General features: G+C 41.2%; 1 protein-coding gene across 3 annotated transcripts in view; it reads left to right on the top strand.

The window, feature by feature from the left end:
* AMOT (angiomotin) overlaps positions 1-20,208 on the top strand; it is a 62,652-nt gene that overhangs the window by 31,647 nt on the left and 10,797 nt on the right. For all 3 annotated transcript variants that reach the window (XM_082377080.1, XM_082377078.1, XM_082377079.1), the window contains 3 exons: positions 1,515-1,660; positions 15,575-15,724; positions 16,458-16,648. In XM_082377080.1, the coding sequence (XP_082233206.1) occupies positions 1,515-1,660; positions 15,575-15,724; positions 16,458-16,648 (487 nt within the window). The remainder of the gene's footprint in view (positions 1-1,514; positions 1,661-15,574; positions 15,725-16,457; positions 16,649-20,208) is intronic.

Here is a 20,208-nt window from a genome sequence, read left to right as displayed (position 1 = left end):
TTTTTTTTTTTCTTCCTCATTTCCCTGAGCCTCCTGTTCCTTTGTCAGTATGTCTTAGAGAAAGGAATGTAGTTTTTCTGGTGTCATCAGTGCTTAGTGTAAGTTGTTGTGAAGTTGCCAGTGTCACAGTTACCTTGGAAGCTACTTCACTGGTGGAGAGCGTGGCAGCCTCCCAGTATAAAACTAAACAGAAAATGTATGGATTCTTGGCCCTGGATCTGCTACTTCACACTTCTCCCTGCATGGAGATGGCATTTCAGGTGTCCTAGGAGTTCTGCTGCTGGTTTATAAAATGTGGTAATTTAGTAGGTCAAATTGTATTCACAGCAGGGTGAAAGACTGTCAAATGGTTCTAGAAGGGAAAAGTGAACTCTACCTAGTAGGCAGGGCCTGACTTTAATTTCTTTTGCCTTTGGGCGTCAACAGGGCGCCACATGGTTGGAAGTATGTCAGGAGCCAAGAAAGCCCTCTTGAAAAGGCCCCCTAGAGAGGCCAGACCAACGCAATCCTAGGAGAAGGCGGTGTGGTACAGTACAAAAAGCTTAGAACAACCTGGCCTTAAGTGTGGGCTCCACTACTTACTCTCCAGTTGTGGGACCTGGTGCAAGTTACTCAAGCCCTCAGAGGCTCTGTTTTCTCATATGCACGATGGAGAAGAGAATAATACAACACCTGCCGTGTATGGCTGTTCTGAGGATTAAGTTAGTACAATACTCGGTATGCAATAAGTATTCAACAGATGTTTATTTCTTCCCAAGGTACATCTGAATAGATATGTAAAGTCAGAGTGGGAAGGAAGGTGAGGCTGTCCTATTAAAGTCTTTCCTACAAACTTATGTATCAATGTCTTGAGAGGAAGGGCACTCTACCTCCCAATGAGAATCAAAACCGCTCATTTGAGTTTCTGGTATGAGGTCTGTCCTAGTTAAAAGGGGAGGGACCTAGAAAGGCATGAGGCATAACTACATATGTCATGGTCATCTGTAGCTACAATGTGATCGTGGATTGACCTCAGTTAGAAAATCATGTTAGTGAGTAAAGGGTGGGATTTGCGGTTTTATGCATTTTATGAAATACCATTTTTATATTGATTTAATATACTGTCATGAGGAAACAATGGGGAAAATTTGTGGAGGCTCAACTGCTCATTGGCCAAGACAAGACTGTTTGAAGAAATAAAATTGAGGAGACAAGCCTACCTGTTCTTCTGACATATGTGTGTGTGTGTATGTGTATGTGTGTATATTCTTCTTTGTATAATACTTTCCACAACACTTTTTACATCTACTTTCTCACTGCTTCTGCACAACCACCATTGTTAAGTGACTTCTGAATTTATACAGCAAGTTAGTGGTAGAGCCAGTGATAAGAGTCCAGATCTTGGTGTCCTGGTTCTTGCGGCTGTGTGTGAGAACACTTAGAACGTCTAGTAATGGGTATGATTGTCAGTTTTGCTCAGGTAAGGTTTTGAGCTAGCTCCGGAATGGCAGTATTGATATTTCATGTCCTGATAGATAAGGAGAGCCAGCGGGAGAAGGAGAAACTGGAAGCGGAGCTGGCCACTGCCCGTTCTACCAACGAGGACCAAAGGCGACACATCGAAATCCGAGACCAGGCCCTGAGCAACGCCCAGGCCAAGGTGGTAAAGCTGGAGGAAGAGGTATGTGTAGTTTCCTCGGGTAGCATATGAGCCTGAGGGTAGAAGAGCTGGGAAACCAAGGGCACTGGGGGCCCCCCCACTTTGGCGAACTGTCAGCTGCATCATCCCCCAACAGGAAGGTGCCATCTGCTACTTCTAGTTATAACCGTGCTGATGTGAGTAGACTTTGATTTCTTTTTTCTTCTCTTCAAGTTCCTTCCTTTTGCTCCAGAATAGAAAGTCACCAAGGTCAAGGATAAATTTTCATTTGCTCATTCATATAATAAGCTAACCACACGCCTTCCCTAAGTTCTGACTGTGTACCTAGCCCTGCCTTAAATTAAGCCTATGACAGATTTTATATATATATATACACTTACATATGTATATGTACACGTGTGTGTATGTATACACACACACACACACACACACACACACACACACACACACACACACATATATATATGTATGTATATATAGTCCTGCTCTTACAGGGCTTTAAAGCTTTATTTTGGAAGGGCTAGAAAAGGATTCCGGATATATTTTTTTTTTTAATAAATACTTTGTGCGGACACTATGTGGCATAGGAGATACAGAGATTTTTTTTTTAATTTATTTATTTATTTATTTATGGCTGTGTTGGGTCTTTGTTTCTGTGCGAGGGCTTTCTCTAGTTGTGGCAAGCGGGGTCCACTCTTCATCGCGGTGCGCGGGCCTCTCACTGTCGCAGCCTCTCTTGTTGCGGAGCACAGGCTCCAGACGCACAGGCTCAGTAATTGTGGCTCACGGGCCTAGTTGCTCCGCGGCATGTGGGATCTTCCCAGACCAGGGCTCGAACCCGTGTCCCCTGCACTGGCAGGCAGACTCTCAACCACTGCGCCACCAGGGAAGCCCCGATTCCGGATATTTTAAGGTACTCCAAGGATGTTGAAATCAGAATGGTCCTTGTCTCCCCATGCTCAGTGGGAAGTTGGTCCTCTCAGGCAAAATAATGAATCTTGAGGGCTATGCCACTTGTTGTTGGATTTATTTTGCAGATTGATTTTTGAATAGAAGCAATCTTGGGGTGCCTGGGACAGGATGGGATCCAAGGACCATCTACAGTTTATGGTAGGCCAAGAGCTCTGCCCTGGCTCTTACTGGCTAGGTTCTGGAATGTAGGTATGTGGTAGGGTGAAGTTCTCAGTTATTTGTGTGCAAGGATGGAGCCTTTCCTTGGCAAATGCAAGGGCCCCCAGACTACTAAGCATCTGATTAATATGTATCTGATTACTCTCAATGTAGATGTTACTCAATTGCAACACTAAGCTGTGTTTATATGAAATAGAGGGAACTTTGCTGCTGGCCTGTCATTCATTAATCTTGGATGTCAGTTGTCATTGTATTGGAGTACTACTAGGTCTTAGATGTTTTGCACTTCAGGGAGTGGGTATATTCCAGCAAAAACATGATGCTAAAATGTAACTTGGTAAAGAAAATTTCACATCTCACTGACTTGTCTATTCTAAAATTGGAATTGTTTTAAAAGAAAAAAAAATAGCCTCCATTATAAGATGCTGAAATCTTTATAAACTTGAGATTAAAAAAGCGTTTAGTGACCAAACCTTGAGCATTCTGGCTATTGCAGGTGAGGTATCTTTCCTACTTTCATTCATTGCCTGTTTCCTCTCCCTTAGTAAGAATGTCTAGTTCTTAAAGATCTCCTGACTTACAGATATCCTTTGATTTCTTTTGTGGGTGTTAACACAGTTGTTGGAGCTATATTGTGGGCTCATGCTTTTCTAGTAGGTGATGCCACCTAACCTATGATGTCCTTTAACCTGAATTGCTAAATTGTTAAACTTCAGGTTGTATAAAGTCACGCTGATGTTCTGCTTCATCAGTTGTCTAGATCAGAAATACTGCCAAGTTGCTTTATTGAAAGTGAGGGATACTTGTACGTGCTTGGTGTCCAGGTCTTAAGAGCTTAGCACACCCTTTAGCCAGCCCTTCGCCATACCTCATATATTCCCTTCTTTTCCCTTTTTGCAAGGAAATGACAGAGTAAATTACAGGACCGGGGATAAGACTGTATTCTTTTAGAGAAGGGAAAACTGAGAGACCCGCTGAGAAGTAGTTTGCTGGTGGTCACATGGCAAGTCTTGGGCAGAGCCAGGAATAAAACTGGAATCTCATGACTCTTCATTCCCTAGACCCTGCTGCCTGTCTCCCCGTCTGAATCATCCTTTGGTTCCACTCCCAAAAAGAAAATGTGGGCGCCTGTTCAGATTTAGTAACCTCTGCATCTTTTAATTTGAAAAGAAATTGCTTTACCCATTGGACCCCTGTTTTTCAACAGACTATGAGAAGCTTGTCTGGACTGCTTTGAGATTGGGGTATATATACAGCCCCACTGCCCCTCCTGGAAGGGTGCCCATCCAGTTGGAGATAAATGGATACAAAGATTCTGCAACCATCTTGGTTTGCAGTGTCTGAGGGCTCAGTGGTATACTATTTCCATGATTAACAACCAGTTAGTCTGTAGTTCCCACCGGGCAGCCCTCACTGAAACAGTTGCCTGACATATATTTCTGGCTTCAGACTTCTGAGGCTTTTCTGGGAATTTGTTCCAGAGATTTTTAGTCATTTTCCAAGGCCCTGCTCCAAAATATGTAGATTTACAATTTAAAGAAGAAGCTCTAAATATTGGGCTAGGATTGAATGATGGCATCTAGTGGTCAGAGATATCTCACATGAACTCATCAATTATTGTTAATTTTTTAGTCCTCATCCAACCTTTTCTTTTGCACGGAGTCTAGTTGTTGGGAAATTCTGAGCTGCTGTTGCTAAAGGAGGCGGAACCTTTGATGGTCCTATTTTCCTTTTCATTTTAGTAGCCTATCAGAGCTGAGTCTGCTCCTGGGTGGTATTTGTCCTATCTCCTCCATAATATTCAAAGGAAAACATTCCTTTCCCTTATCTTCAAAGACAGGAATTGATAACTGAAGTTTTGCTTTTTTGCTGTGACTCAACCCCCACTAGGTCTCATTTTTCCTGGGGTAAAATTTTTAAGTGCAGAACATTTAGGAGGTACTTAAGGTGAGTAGGTTAGCCCTGGAACTAATCTAGTAAGGATTCTTCATTGTGATTCCTTCACAAAATTAGTGAGCATTTCTAAATCAGTAAGAGTATTCACAAATAGAAAATATTATCCCTCTATCTGTTGGAGATGGCTCAAGTCAGGTCATGTTGGAAGGCAGAGTGATATGTCAGATGCCTGCCTATGTCTCATAGAAACAGATAATTTAGTTATGGCTTACAAATGGCACCATGCATTTTCCTTAGAAGTTCTTCTAGGGAAAACCTCTCTAGTCTACTTAGCAAATGAGAATTAGGGGAACTTTCCCAAATTAAGCCTTTTTTCTAGGGAGTATTTTCTTAGCCTACTAAGTGCAAGGCCACTCAGGTTTAACTATTTTGCGTTGCATCAAGATGGTCAGGTTGACACATATATTGACTCATTATGTTGTACACCCGAAACTCATGTAATGTTACAAGTCATTTATATCTCAATTTAAAAAAAAAGATGGTTAGGGAACGATTATGACTACTTTAATGGTCTGAAGACTCTTGCATATATTTATGTCTTTCTCTTTACAACGTCCTCATTTAGATACTTTCCCTAAAATCCATTCCATCTTTCTAATCTTATTAAGTCTTTTGCCCATGACACTCAACATTCACTGTGCTCTAAGCTCTATACAGAAATGGTGCCTCAGGCTTACAGAGAACTTTCTCCTGCAATCACAACTTCCTTCCTCTTCCAAGTTCAGCACAGATTCTCTCACGGACCCTGCTCTGCTGACATCGAGGGATACGGTATCTTGCCGGGAAGGGGATAGCACTCTAAAGAGCAGACCTGTTTTTTGGTGATTCACTATAATCCAGGTCTTGCCACCAATCTACAGCTTATGCAGCAGGCAGCTGGCTGGCGTAAATGGTGCCTTTCCATCCCTGCCCTTATCTTTCGGGACACGTAGGTCCTGTTGAAGTGGAGGTTCATTAAACTCCAAGTCAAAAGAATTCTGTGTCCTACAGCAACCATGGTATTCTCCCATTCAAAGAGACCTCCCTCTGCCCCCCACTAATCTGACCTCACTGGAGAGTTTTGACAGATGCCTGGCATATCCACTCACAAGGCTCAAGGCAGCCCAGGCTTCTGGCCGGCTGCTGTCTTATGATGATCCAGAGCCGAGCCACTGCTTGGGTAATTGTTTCAGGGATGGTGGGAAAAAGGCCCTGGCAAGATCAAAGAGGGAAGATGCTGCGGGTGGGCTGCTTACTGAGCAGAGTGCATCCTAGGAGGGGATAGAGCGGAATGTGGGAGGGCTGGCAGAAAGAGCCAGCGAGCCTTGTTCTTTGGCTTTAGGCTAGATTGACAGCCACAGAGATTCAGGGGAAAAAAAGGACCCAAGTGTTAACCTTTTCTCAACTGCAATGTCTGGTGCAGACATTTAGACATTGCAGTGAAAACTCTTAGTGGAGGTGCATTTTCCAGAGTCATTTTGCCACTCCTCTCAATTCTCCAAAACTAAATTCATATTGTTTCTCTTCATTTCCACCATTATTCTTCATGATTCATACTTTCTCTTATTTCTAGATCTCTTGCCATTTATTTGATTTGTCTCTTTGGTTTTAGAGATACATCATTTTCTGCTATCACACCTATCCACACAGCACCGTAACTAGTCTCCTTCTTTCCCAATATTAGAGGAAGATGTCCTAGGCATAGACATTTATATGTCTAATCCAAAATAATCCTCAAACAGTAGGATTTTGTTGGTATAGGTAAAACTCATACAATAGTTATGATGGATTATAAATGTGATAGAAGATCTGACGGTATGAATTATGTGTGCATTGAGAGTATTGATAGGAATTCAGATAAAATACATATCTACCCAGGAATCTTCCAGAGTGTTCTGTTGACTTATTTGAAGGGCATTTCATCTAAGGATGACTTTTCCCATATTTATGGCAGCATATTTTCTTTGAAGTAGGTATTGCTCCACTCAGTATAAGAAATTATGTTCCCCACCCCCAATAGAGGTGGAGCTACTTCTCAAAGCTTGATTTTCTCAGTTTTTCCTATGATTTTGGCTTTTGAAATTCCCAAATTGAAAGTCTTGTGTATTTTTCTTTAGCCTCCTTAAGAGAATGAACTCCATTCCCTTGGTAGCAAGTTTCTAGGCGTGGTTTTTTTTTTACTCTTCAATTCTTTTAATATCTACCAGTGGACCACAGCTTCTTGGCAATGGACACAGGCAACTTGCTAATACCAGGGTAGTGTTACCAAATTGCTTCAGAGGGAACTCTTACTTGGAGCCATGGGCTCCTGGGCAAGGCTAAATAAGATCAAATGGAAATCACTGAAGGCTCATGGAGTAACATATAACTTAGTTGTATGAAGGAGAGGAGCAAAGAAAGTACACTTCGGTTGTGACATTTGTGACACCATGAGTGTTTGGAGTTCTGGGTGATAGAAGGGAAGATGAAAATCAGACATAATGAAGGATGGCCTCTGTGACACTGGACTTAGTTCTGTATTATTAGTCTCAATGTCCTTTAGTCATCAGAGTGTGTGTATATATTGGTGTTCATCTACCTAATAATAGTAGCCCACCCCCTCTATCCATATTATATTTTTTATTATTTATTAAGACTTTACTTTTTTAGGGCAGTTTTATGTTCACAGCAAAATTGAGGGACAGGTACAGAGACTTCCCTATATACTCATTGCTGCCACATATGTACAGCATTACCCATGCTCCCCTGTTATCACCTTCCCCCACCAGAGGGTTACATTTGTTACAGCTGATGAACCTACATTGACACATAATCACCCGAAGTCTGTAGTGCATATTAGGGTTCACTCTTGGTAGTATACATTCTGTGGGTTTGGTAAATGTATGTAATTATATGTATCCATCATTATGGTATCATACAGAATATTTTCACTGTGCTAAAAATCCTCTGTGTTCTGCCTATTCATTCCTACCATGTATTTTTAACCTTTCAAAAATATTTCCAAATACTTACTACATCCCCACTATAAAGCTTGGAAGTTTCAGTAGAGTAGGAAATTAAAGTGCAGACAGTTTATACAGTTAGTAATACATCTAGAAGAAAACCCAGATCTCTTAATTCCAAAATATCCCATACTATGCTTTGTCCACCAGTGAATAAATGGAGAAGGTTGATGATTAAATCACTTCCTTACAAATGGCTGAGACAAATGGGTAGCTTTAGGGGCCCTAGAGGTAATTTTGTATATAGCCATCCTTGAAAAAATAAATTTGAAAGACATCTGCAGTTGTTGGAAGGAGGGAAGAGATGCCATCACGTGGTATTCATTTGCAGGGATCAGATTTTCCTGAGTCAGAAGGGGGTTAAGAGATCTGCCAAATGCTTGGGAATGGGTTCAAATTATTGCAGAAGTGCAATGGAAAAACATGATTGATTGAGCTCAAGAGTATTTGCTCTATTCTTCAATAGGTTGCCTTCCTGCTGTTCTTCCTCCCAATTTTATGACTCCCCTTTAAAAACTTATCTCTTAATAGGAATGATCTGAAACCCTTATCTTGACTTTCCAAGCAAAGTGAATACATTTATGAATGTGTATGTTTATTATGTTTATATTTTCAGTGTTATAGCTAAGCTATGCTTTGCTCATCTTTGTTTTTGTATTTGACAGTTATTTAATATTAACTGGTCACCAAGAGTGTAGTGAAAAATGAACTAGATCTAGAACTTAAGAGAGATATGAAGGAAAATAGAGGGCCCTACCCTTAAGTGGCTTATGGGATACTGCCCTCCAATGGGGCAGAGACTTTGTCTTGCCTCCCATTGCATCACTACTGCTCTCAGATGTAGAATAGGGCCTGGTGTGTGATAAACATTCAGTAAATATCTGTTGAATGAATGAATGAATGAATCCACACTTGAACAAAATCTTATAAAATGACTGCTAATAGAGTGCACATTATAAGAGGCTCTAGGGAAAAGCAGCGATCAAGGTCAGGTAAGATTATTCAGGAAGAACTCCTAGAGAGTTTACTGATATGGTGAGGAAGGATGAAGAAATGATCAGACTAATACAAAGGTTGATCATTTGCATAGTAGGCCTGGTAGAATTGTAAGGCAGTAGGAGCCTAGAACATTGATAAAGGCATTTCTAAGAGGCATATCTAGGACAGACAGGGGACAATGAGACAGTAGATCAGGGAGTGAATTGAAAAATACCAAGTGGTTTAAAATATGGATGAGAAAGAATAGCTGTGGTCTAAAGAAGTGAGAGGAGGTGTAAAGTTGCCTTCGATATATAGTAGGTACCTAATCAATAGTAGTTCAATGGATGTGCTAGCAGTAGATTGCTCTTGTTCTTAAATAAGACAGTGCCATAATGTTCTACTTGAGCAAGTCTGTTATAGCAATTGTATGTCAGATGGACTGATTGTGCGTGTGTGTGTGTGTGTATTCATCTGTGCATATGTGCTTGTGTGTAGATGGGAGAGGGCAACACAGTAAGAAGATCTATTAGGTTATTATTCTAATTATTTAGTTGTGAAATAAGGACTTAAACTATGTAGGCTATGAAAATTATAAGGAAATGAAAGAATATGAGAGATGTTATTTAAAATTAAGATATAGTGACAGATTGGATATGGTGGTCAAAGGAAAGAGGGAAGAAAGGACGATAATTCCAAGATTTGGAGACTGGAAAAACAGGATAAATGTTTATAATGGCTGAACTATTGAAGGGATATCATTTTGGATAAAGATGAAAGCAGTCTGGGGCACATTGTGTCAGAGTGAGAAATCTTGCCCTCAGCTAGGGGTCTGTGACTAAAGAGAGCATAATAACATTAAAATATGAATATAAGCAGTTGTGAGAATTGTGGCATGAAGGAAATCTCCAGTAGTGCTGAAGTGGAGAGCAAGGTTTCTCAACCTCAGCATTATTGACATTTGGGGCCAGATAATTCTTTGGTGATAGTGATGGAGGAGGCTGCCCTGTGCACGGTGGGGTGTTGAGCAGTACCCCTGGCTTCCAGTCACAAGATGCCAATAGCAACCTACCCCCAGATGTAACAACCAAAAATGTCTCCACACATTGCTAAATGTTCCCTGGGGGTAAAACCACCCCCAGTTAAGAACCATCAGTATAGAGGTAAAAGAGTAAACTACCATAGATTGGACCTTTGGGGTATAGCAGGAGATGGGGATGAAATTGGAAGGGAAGGTGGGTCTAAAAGATCAAGACAGAAAGTAAGAATGATTTAAGGAACGATGTTAGGAGAACACAGGTTTAGGGAAAGCTAGGGAAGGGGGGTTTTGACAGGTTTTTGAAAATTGGCATTTGGTAAGAAAATTTAAATGGATGGAATGAGTTCCCCCATTCACTGAGTATCTAGAGGGAATTTGGTTCTGGCTTCTTCTGGAGATCTGTGGGTACTCGTCTCTACACCAGAACCACTACCTTGGCTTTAGAAACTTTTCAAGTGAACTTTCACTTCCTTGAACACTAAAGACATAGAAAAATAAATCATCTAGGATCCTATGGAGAGTACACACCTTATATGATCTGTCTCTTACATGTATATACACACAAACGAAGGCAGGACTTTTATGGTTTTTTTTACCTCCAAGAATATGCCTATACAGATTTCTAGGATCCCATTTTGTCCAGTTCCCTTAGTTACTGGTCAGTGTTGAAGATGAAAAGGGGAAGCTTAGATTCATAAAATATTTGTGAATTGAAAGACTATTAGATGGACATCTGTCTATTCTACTGTTGCTGTTTTTTTTTTTTAAACTTCTTAAAACCTAGTGGGCAGTGGGCAAGGCGTTCCTAAGAGAGAGAATGCCATATCCAAAGGCAATGAGAGCTAAAATACGAGGGGGTCCTCGGGAACCTAAAGTTATTTAACCATGCTGAAGTGTCAAGTGTGAAAAGATGATGGAGTGAGGTAAGATGGGAAGCCCATTCTTTAGGGCAAACAGACAAAGCACAAGAACATATATACAGTGGACCCTTGAACAACACTGGTTTGAACTGTGTGAATCCACTTATATGCAGACATTTTCAGTAGTAAATACTATAGTACTACACGATCTGCCATTGGTTGAATCCCTGGATATGGAACTGTGGATATGGAGGAACCGCATATACGGAGGGCTGACTATAAAGTTATACATGGATTTTCGACTGCAGGGAGGGTCAGCACCCCTAACCCCCATGCTGTTCAAGGGTCAACTGGATATTCATATGTATCTTCAAAGATGTAACAGTCTTTTTTTTGAAATTAAGTTTTATGTAGAACCCTCATTGTAAAACACATAAGAGAGGAGCCACTTGATACAACTCACCCATTGTAGTGGCTTCTGAAGCACTCCTTAGAACACTAGGACTGTGGAACACAGTTTGAAAATCACTCCAAGGGCTGGCACCTTATCTATTAAAGGACCGGATAGTACGTACATATTTTCAGTTTTGTGGACCGTAGAGTTTCTTTTGCAACTGCAACTGCTCAACTCTGCCATTATGGCAGGAAGGCAGCCCTAGCCAATACGTAAATGAATGGGCATGGCTGGATTTGGCCCACTGCTGACCATTTTGGTTTGCTGACCCCCCAAAACCCCCCTCATTTTTTTTTTTTTTTACAAATGGGGACTCTGAGGCTGAGAACAGGGAAGCAAATTACTACTGAAAACAGAGCTAGGCCTAGAACCCAAGTCTCCTGATTGCCACCTTGTTCCTTTACCTTTCAATTTGCTGTCAAATAGAAATTCCTGGTGTGTGCATGCGTGTGTGTGCGTGTGTGTGGCAGGGAATGAGCTCTGCCTAAGTGTCTTTAGTTAAACAGTACCTTTAACTATAGGTAAAATATCTCTCACAAAGTGGAGGTGCCCTCTAAATCGTGTCATTTTGAGAGAATATGGTGTCCTTGCAGCTACTCAGTACTCTCTTCTAATTGTATCTCCAATGAAAGGCCTCGCCCTATAAAGATATCTGAAGCTCTGTTGCATGAAGGGTTTGAGGCCTAGTGTTACATGTCTTCCTGGGGAAAAAAGGGCTGTGTTTTTAATGTCTTGATTGATGTGTTAGAGTTATTGAGATAATGAGAACCACGTCAAGGCTATCTGGAATGAATGTTCAAAGTTGAGAGGACTAGAGTATGTGTGAATTGGGATTAACTTTTTCTTTAAAAAAGAAAAACAACTCTGTGTACTTTTTGTGCCGGACACTCTACTAAGCACTTCATTTGTTATCTCATTTGCTCCTTTTAGAGGTATATCAAATTATCATCATCTCTATGTTATGTATGAATGAGTGAAGGGAAGTTCAGGGAGATTAAGTAGCTTTCCTCAGGTTGCATACCTAGTAAGTGGGAGAGCCAACATTTGGACTGGGGTAGCCTGAGGCCAGAGCTCATGACCTTAGCCATTTTACTGTATGGCCTCTCTCTTTACCTAGAAGGAACCATTGACATTTCTGATGGCATTGAAAGGTGAAGTTGGGGATCTAGGATGTCTTAATTACTGAGGTAACATTTGAGGAGCTTAGCACAGGAGATAAGTTTATAGAAGAGAGGCAGAAAAGGGGATTTACCATAATGAAGGAAAAAGTAAAGCATATAAAGTTCAGGATAGTAGAGGAGTTAATAAGCCGCATAGACCTTTGTTCCTTTCTATGTATAGATGAGATCTAGAAAACATAGAATATGTAACTTAGAAGATAGCTGACTTTGTGGATTGCATCTTTATAGGGTCTTGCACTGGTAGCATCCAACAGTTGTCCTTTTGTACCCTAAATTACCTAGGTATTAAGCATTTACTAGGTGATCTTGGTGTTTATGGCTGAGCTGCACTTTTTCTTGGTCCTGTATATGGGTATTGTGATTTCATAATTGGCCGTAAAGTTAAGAGATTCGTTAGGGAAGATGTAAAAGTTTTCCTCAGAGAAAACTATGATAGGCAAAGGGTTTGGAGAATTTTGAAATTATCTGGAAAAATTCCTAGGGATTTGGATATTATGTTGTAAAATTTTCTCTCTTATTAAAATAGTTATTTTGGGGACTTTAATGTCTGTGACTCTTGGTTTTAATATCTGCAAATGTCTTTGATTTTCCATATTACTAGATTGTTATTTGGATCTGCTGACATAATAGATTGGCACTTTGCACAATAAAAAAAAAAAGATATGCAAAAAAAAAGGAAGTAGAAGAATTATGCCAACAATAGAGGTCCTGGTACCTTGTGGAAAATCATCCCAGTGGCAAAGCATAATGGGATTTTCCTTGGCCTGGTTTGTGGAAGTTGTCTGACTTGTGTGACTATCTTCAGCCAACTCAGAAAACTCTCTGGGCCTTTATTGCTTTTCCCTTCCAGACAGTTGGCTCAGTGACTTCCACTGCTGGGGATTCCTTAGCTAAGACATTGAGGATTCCTTTCTCAAGAAAGGCAGGGCATAGAGAAATACACCTAGTCCTGACTGCTTATTTTTCAGTTCTCTGAGCTTACATTGCAGTACTTTACCATCAAGGCAAGAACTGCATACTATCTAACTTTAATTGCCTTTAAGTATAACTGCTGTAAGCCTCAGTAATTATAGTTAACACTCTCTGCATTAACATTGTACTGCTCCCCTAGGGTTTTCAGAGCGATTCACAAATAAATGCATTCAACTTTAAATAGCTCATCAGGATTATAGAACCCAGAAGGCAAAGGATAGAGGATATTTCCTGCTCTCCAATTATTCAAAAGCTTAGCAAATAGGAGGGCAGCGGCATCCATAGCCTAAAGGTCTTGACTGCCCTAGTCAGTGTTATTACAAATAGTCACATATCCCAGGAAAGAAAGGTTTAAGCTTATGGAGAGGATGAGAATTTCTTTTATTTCCTAGGGAAAGGTCTAATGGATAAAAACATTTAGACTTATAACTCATCTCAACTGGTTTACAAGGCTAGATTGAACTAGGCCTTGGAATGAAAGCAAATGTCAAGAAGTGTAGCACGAATTTTTAAAGTTTTCCCTGTCACCTAGGCAAGGCATAATGCAAGTCTGGTAGGAAAATACAAGTTTTCTTCCACCTAGAGAAAGTTCAGCAATTCTAATTTGGAGAGAGAGCAGTTATAAGACAAGGAGAGTTTCCCCATTAGCACATGCCATTGCTATCTGACTGGACATTCTAGAGAGCAGTGATTTGGACACATTACCACGAAGGTCTTACCTGGTTTCTGCAATGAGGGTGTCAGGTTGGTTCTGCTGGTCTGGCCCCAGCTAAATGGCTGTGGGCAGTGCTGGTAAAGTGGGTAACCTCTTACATTGCAACTGTCTATCTAGGTATCTATCTCAAGGGCTTGGGAATTTGTTGGAAAGTTAGAGTTGAGCTGAATTCTTGAATTTCCTTTGGACCATGTTATCAATAATATTTTCACATTTAAATCTTAATAATGAGAGTATCCCTAACTGCAGGTTTCACGAAAATAATAATAACAGATGTGACCAGCTTGGAAGAACTTCTACTTTAGAAAGAGTCCATGCGTTGATTTTATTAGCAAGAGAGGCACCCGCACAAGTATTATAGGTATGAAGACACACCATCTGCTCATCCCTAACAATTTGGGAAGGCTGCAGTTTCCCCTATCTTCTTAGGTGTTGAGGGTATGTACGCCTTCTTTAAAAAGCTCTGAAATTCTCTTCATTCCTTCATTTCAGCGGAGTCAGGGATTTACCATGATGGGATTTGCCTTGGAAGTTAGAAGGGTACAAAGAACTCAAACTCTTAGTCCCAACCTGCTTCTACCTTTGTTTTTGGTTATGGTTCATAAGCTTGCAAAGAGGAAGAATCATATTTGATCTCATTTAGTCTTAGATTTGATTCATTAGTTTGCATCTTTAGATATCTTTAAAGGTCCCAGAGTGATAGTTGAGAGATTACGGTCCAATGTTATCAACTCAGGCTCATGAGTGAGGCAGAAATCGCAAGTGACCTGTGTTCTTTTAATAAAGAACTGAGGTGGGGGCAGTGCTGGTCAATGAAGAGACTAAAGATGAACCATTGCATGGCAGCTTCACTTTCTTTCTTTTTTTTTTTTTTTTTTGGCTATACCGGGTCTTAGTTGCGGCATGCGGGATCTTCATTGCGGCACGCGGGATCATTAGTTGCGGCGTGTGGGATCTAGTTCCCTGACCAGGGATCGAACCCGTGCCCCCCGCATTGGGAGCGCAGAGTCTTAACCACTGGACCACCAGGGGAGTCCCAGCAGCTTCACTTTTGAGGAGCAGAAACATTCCACGAGAGCAGTGATGATTACATGGAGTAATTACCAGGACTGTAGAGTTCAGAAAGACAATTCTGGCCTCCCTCTACGTGCAGCAGTTGACCACCCTTTTTCTCTCACTTGGAGAGGAGACAGCTATATAAAGTGGGTAGGCTTCCTCTCCATTCCGAATGAAACTCTTCTCCCTGGAGAGACCCCCTTTTATTTTTTTAGCATTCCCCTACTATAATGACCAAAGTAAGATACACCCTCCCCCAGAATGTTACAGTTTAGAGTGAAGAAGAGCAGAGGTGAGGACATCCATAAATGGGAATCTTAAGAGCTTGCCATCTAAGACAGACTCTACTGATAGAAATAGACTTGGGGAAAACATAGAGAGGGGGAAGGAGGGAGAGATGAAAAAGGAGCTCCTAATTCCTATCCCTTGAGACATTCTCTGTATGGTAAATACAAGGCAGCCCGATACTCATGAAGGACATTCTTGCCATTCATGCTTTTCTGGAGCTGGACAGGAAGAGATCTAAACACAGGGCTGGATTTGGGGGCTGTATAACTGACCCTGTTGTTCTCTTTCCTTCTATCTTGTAATTCTCCCAACCTGGATTTTCAGCTGAAAAAGAAGCAAGTGTACGTAGATAAGGTGGAAAAGATGCAGCAAGCTCTTGTACAGCTCCAGGCAGCATGTGAAAAACGAGAGCAGCTGGAGCACCGTCTCCGGACACGACTGGAGAGAGAACTGGAATCCCTCCGAATACAGCAGGTATAGAGAACGTCAAGAAAATGAGATTGCTCCTGACTGCTTATTTGTCAGACAGTGTCTGACATGAGAATCAAAAAACCACACTCTTGCTCATCTTCAGGTTTTTTGCCCCAACTGATCTTACTGCAGAGCGCCTCCCAATTGTAAAGACGAAGTTGGCTTCCTTAGCTTCCTATCGCAGCAAAATCCTTAATGCCTATTATCTTGCACTTTTTGTTTTCATGTGAACCCCAGAAACAGTAGGCCCTATAAGAAGTGAAGACGCTATACAAATAGACTCCTGGACATTTTAGGGTTGGAAATGGTCTTTAGAATCATTTGGCCATACATCTCCTCACTTTTAGATGAGAGAAAATCAAGACCCAGGAAAGGCGGCATGACTCCCTTAAGGTCACACAACAAGTTTAGGGGCAAGGCAGAGACCAAATCCTAGATTTTTCATTTCCGTTTCTATGGAGAACCATGCTGGCCGGCAGGGCTAGTGATTTTTAAACCATTGACCCACTTTCTGAGCAGCATGACCATTTGACATGGCAGGCTCCTTTCGTGATCGAGAGTCTCATACTCAAGCCCGAGGTAGAAAGCCTGTGAATTCCCCTTGCTTCTGAATCGGACTCCAAACTGAAGTGACTTGGGCAGTAATCCTTTCCAAAAATAAGGGCTCTTCAGATGGGACTCAGCCACTATGGTCCTAACTCATTAACATCAGGGGTCTCGGTATCTCTTCCAACAGCGCCAGGGCAACTCTCAGCCCACCAATGTTTCAGAATACAATGCCGCTGCACTGATGGAGCTCCTTCGTGAGAAGGAGGAGAGAATCCTGGCCCTGGAAGCTGACATGACTAAGTGGGAGCAGAAGTATTTAGAGGAGAATGTGATGAGACATTTTGCTCTGGATGCTGCCGCCACCGTAGCTGCTCAGAGGTAAGTAGCTGGCTGGTAGAGGCCCTGAATGAAGGGCAGGGGTGGTGTGGAGAACAGAAAAGTGACTGATTAATAGATTTTCCAGTGGTTTTTTTTTCCCATCATGTTCTGTTTCTTTTTTCTCAGTTTCTGCTTAAGTGTGTGGTTTTTGTTTTTTTCAATCTCGTTATGCAGAGACTGAACAACTGTGGGGCAGAGGGTCTGGGATTTGTAAATTAAAATTACTAACGAACTTACTGGAATCATAGTTCAGCTTTCTTCAGGAGCCAGAACAATTGCAGATGGGATCAACTGAACGTCCGCACACCTCCTTCCCCAAAAGCCTCAGGTTCTTTCAGCCACATGTGTAGGTTTCTTTGTTTAGCCCCAGGACTGGAATGAAAGCTTCTCCAGAGAAATTCCACTCAGAAACTAAATGTCACTCAGGAGTGGCTACTGCCATTTGATAGCTCTGGCTTGTCCAAGGTATGCCAAAGGCTGTGCTGAACATAAATCCATCCCTGCCCTTTGAGAAGGTCTATATTTGAAGCCCACATTCTCTGTGCCTCCAAGTTCATCACATGTAAGCAGTCACATTCCATTTGGTAAGGGAGAGAAAGTGGCAGGAGGCGTTTTCATTTTTTGCCCTTTATGTGTTCCCCTTTTCTCATTATAAACATTTATTATTGCTCTTTGGAGGACACAGTGCTCTTATCCAGTTTGTCTCGCTGCTGTTTGTAATCATCAGTTGGGAAAGAAACAAAAACTAAATTCAAATCAGGAGATGATGTGGATTGTTGGAGATACAGACAGAGCCATGGTCTGGAGTTGGGTATCTAAGGCAGGCTATAGCATATTGCACCCAGATAGGTCTCTATCCAGAAAGTTATTAAAAATCATGGCGTTGTTTTTAGCATTCTCCTAAATGTGGTGAGCCGGCAGAGTCTGGCAGCACTTGCCAGACTTTGGGTTGGAATATGTGTGTGGAGGGGGCAGTGGATACATTTATTCTCGAGTCCTTCTCATGCCAAATCAGAGGGAGGTCAATGCTTAAAAGCTGGACTGGTGGTTTGTAAACCTATTCCCAATTCTTCAGGGAGACATCTTACGTTTCTCTAACATGCTCTGTCCGTCTCCAGATACCCCCTATAAACCTTAAACAGATTGAAATTGCCTGTGCCTTGATTTTGAGGTCCTCATGGGCTTAAGCTTACCTGTCTTTTTTTTTTTTTGGTCTGAGAATGGTGTGCTCAGTCCATGCCAGTGTAGTAATAGAGTGCAGAGAAGCCCCAGCTGAGCTGGAAGATGGTTGAGAAGTTTGTAGGCAGCTTAGAAGCAGAATGAAGTGTAATTTTAGCTGCTGGTTCCCAAGAAAACACCTGTGCCCAGTGCTTGTTCAGAGGTTATTCAGTTTTGAATATTGGGAGAATCCCCTTTCAGATAGATTTCTTTCCAGAATCTGTTGGCACCCATAAAACAGATTTAATTTAAATTGAATTCCTTTAAATCACCAGGTAGAAAGTTTCCATGCAATCACTGTTTTCAGTAAAATGTGCATGCTTATCACTTAATATGGTAAAAAGCGGCCAGTTCCCACCTAATAGGAACACTTTGTAATAGTTCCCCGGACAAACATTCCATATCTGGACTGTGTACCTTTTGCATGCCTGTTAATACAACCCACAGAAGAGACTGAGAGATTGTATTTGAATTCCTGTAAAATGAGAGAATTGGACTAGGTGATTGCTCCAGACCCTTCTATTGCTAAGATTATACTATTTTTCCAAAGATTTGCTTCTTATGCTCTGCCACGGAGATTAGTTTCCTTCTCCTCCTTTCTTTCTTTCTTTATGAGATTTCAAATTTGGAAAGTAACATTCAGAAAACTTTGTTTCAGAACCTGTGGGCTCTTCTGCCTTCCCTTCCAACATCTCTTCTTGCCATTTCTTTTCTGTCCAGTGATTTCACTTTCCCTCCTCCCAACCCTAAATGTACTGACCAAGGTTCTGCTCTTCACCCCTTTCTGTAGTAAAGGCTTTATATTCTATTTTCTTCCAAAATAATTTTTTTTTAATTTTTATTTTTTTATTTATTTATTTTTATTTATGGCTGTGTTGGGTCTTAGTTCCTGTGCGAGGGCTTTCTCTAGTTGTGGCAAGCGGGGGCCACTCTTCATCGCAGTGCGCGGGCCTCTCACTATCGAGACCTCTCTTGTTGCGGAGCACAGGCTCCAGACGCACAGGCTCAGTAATTGTGGCTCACGGGCCCAGCTGCTCCGCGGCATGTGGGATCTTCCCAGACCAGGGCTCGAACCCGTGTCCCCTGCATTGGCAGGCAGATTCTTAACCACTGCGCCACCAGGGAAGCCCCCCAAAATAATTTTTAAGTGCCTAGGATATTGGCTGCAGATGGAAAGTGCTCAACATATGTTTGAGTAATGAAGGAAGGAAAAAAAAGGAGAAAAAAGAAAGAGGGAGAAAGGAAGAAGTAAAAGAAGAAAGGAAATGCTTTCTAACTCTATACAACTTAAATCCTTAAATCTAGTGCCACATTGTACCAGCCTCCTCGGTTTCTGTGTATTCTGCTTATGAGATATTAAATATCTCAAACTTAATATATTTGTAAAATAATAGCTCATACATAAATAATAAGTTGCGCAATTAGGAAATGTTGCTGGGGTCATACAATGGTAGTTGTAGAATTTTTTCAATTGAAGTATTATTCACATATTTAAAAACCACTTATTTTAAGTGTCTGGTCTGGTGAATGTTGGTAATTGTATATAATAATGTAGCCACTACTACCATCAAGATAGAGGACACATTCTAAAGTGCCCTTATGCCCCTTTAACTTGATCCCTTCCTCCCATGCCTGACCCCAGACAACATCTGTTGTCATTGTAATTTTGCCTTTCCTAGAACGTCATATAAAAAGAGCCGTATAATATGTACTTTTTTGGTTTGACTTCTTTCACTCAGCATGGTTACTTTGAGCTTGCTCTAAGTTAATGCGTATATCAATCGTTTATTCCTTTTTACTGCTGAGTAGTGCTCCATAGCATGGAGGTACCACAGTTTATGCATTCACTTGATGATGGATATTCGGATTTTTTCCAGTGTTTGGCCACTGTGAATAATAAAATATAGATTTTTAATATAAGAACAGACATCTGTCTTTTCTCAGGTGAGAAAACATATTGGGTTATCTGTTTTATACCCATTCTGGCATTTTGATTCTGTGAAGCATCTCTTGTCAAAGGGAAAGCTGTCAATGCAAGAAATCACATGTAGTGTTTACTGTATAAGGTACGCTTCTAAGCGCTTTACAATTATTGCTTATCTTCACAATAATTCTTTGAGAGAAGTACTGGTATCCATTCTACAGATGAGGAAACTGAGGCACAGACAGATTAAATAATTCCCCTAAGATCATACAGCTACTAAGAGGCAGAAGAACCAGGACTTCTTAAATCTACATTTTTGACACCTTAAGTGCTATATATACTCTGCTGCCTCCCAGATAGGATGATTTCAAAGATGGTGAGATAGGGAGTATTACCTGTTCAAGAGTTACTATTTGAG

This window comes from Balaenoptera borealis (genome assembly GCF_965194805.1).
Source record: "Balaenoptera borealis genome assembly, chromosome: X".
Taxonomy (NCBI): Eukaryota; Metazoa; Chordata; class Mammalia; order Artiodactyla; family Balaenopteridae; genus Balaenoptera; species Balaenoptera borealis.
The sequence above is the reverse complement of the archived record's forward strand: the minus strand, read 5'-3'. Positions and strand labels throughout refer to the sequence as shown.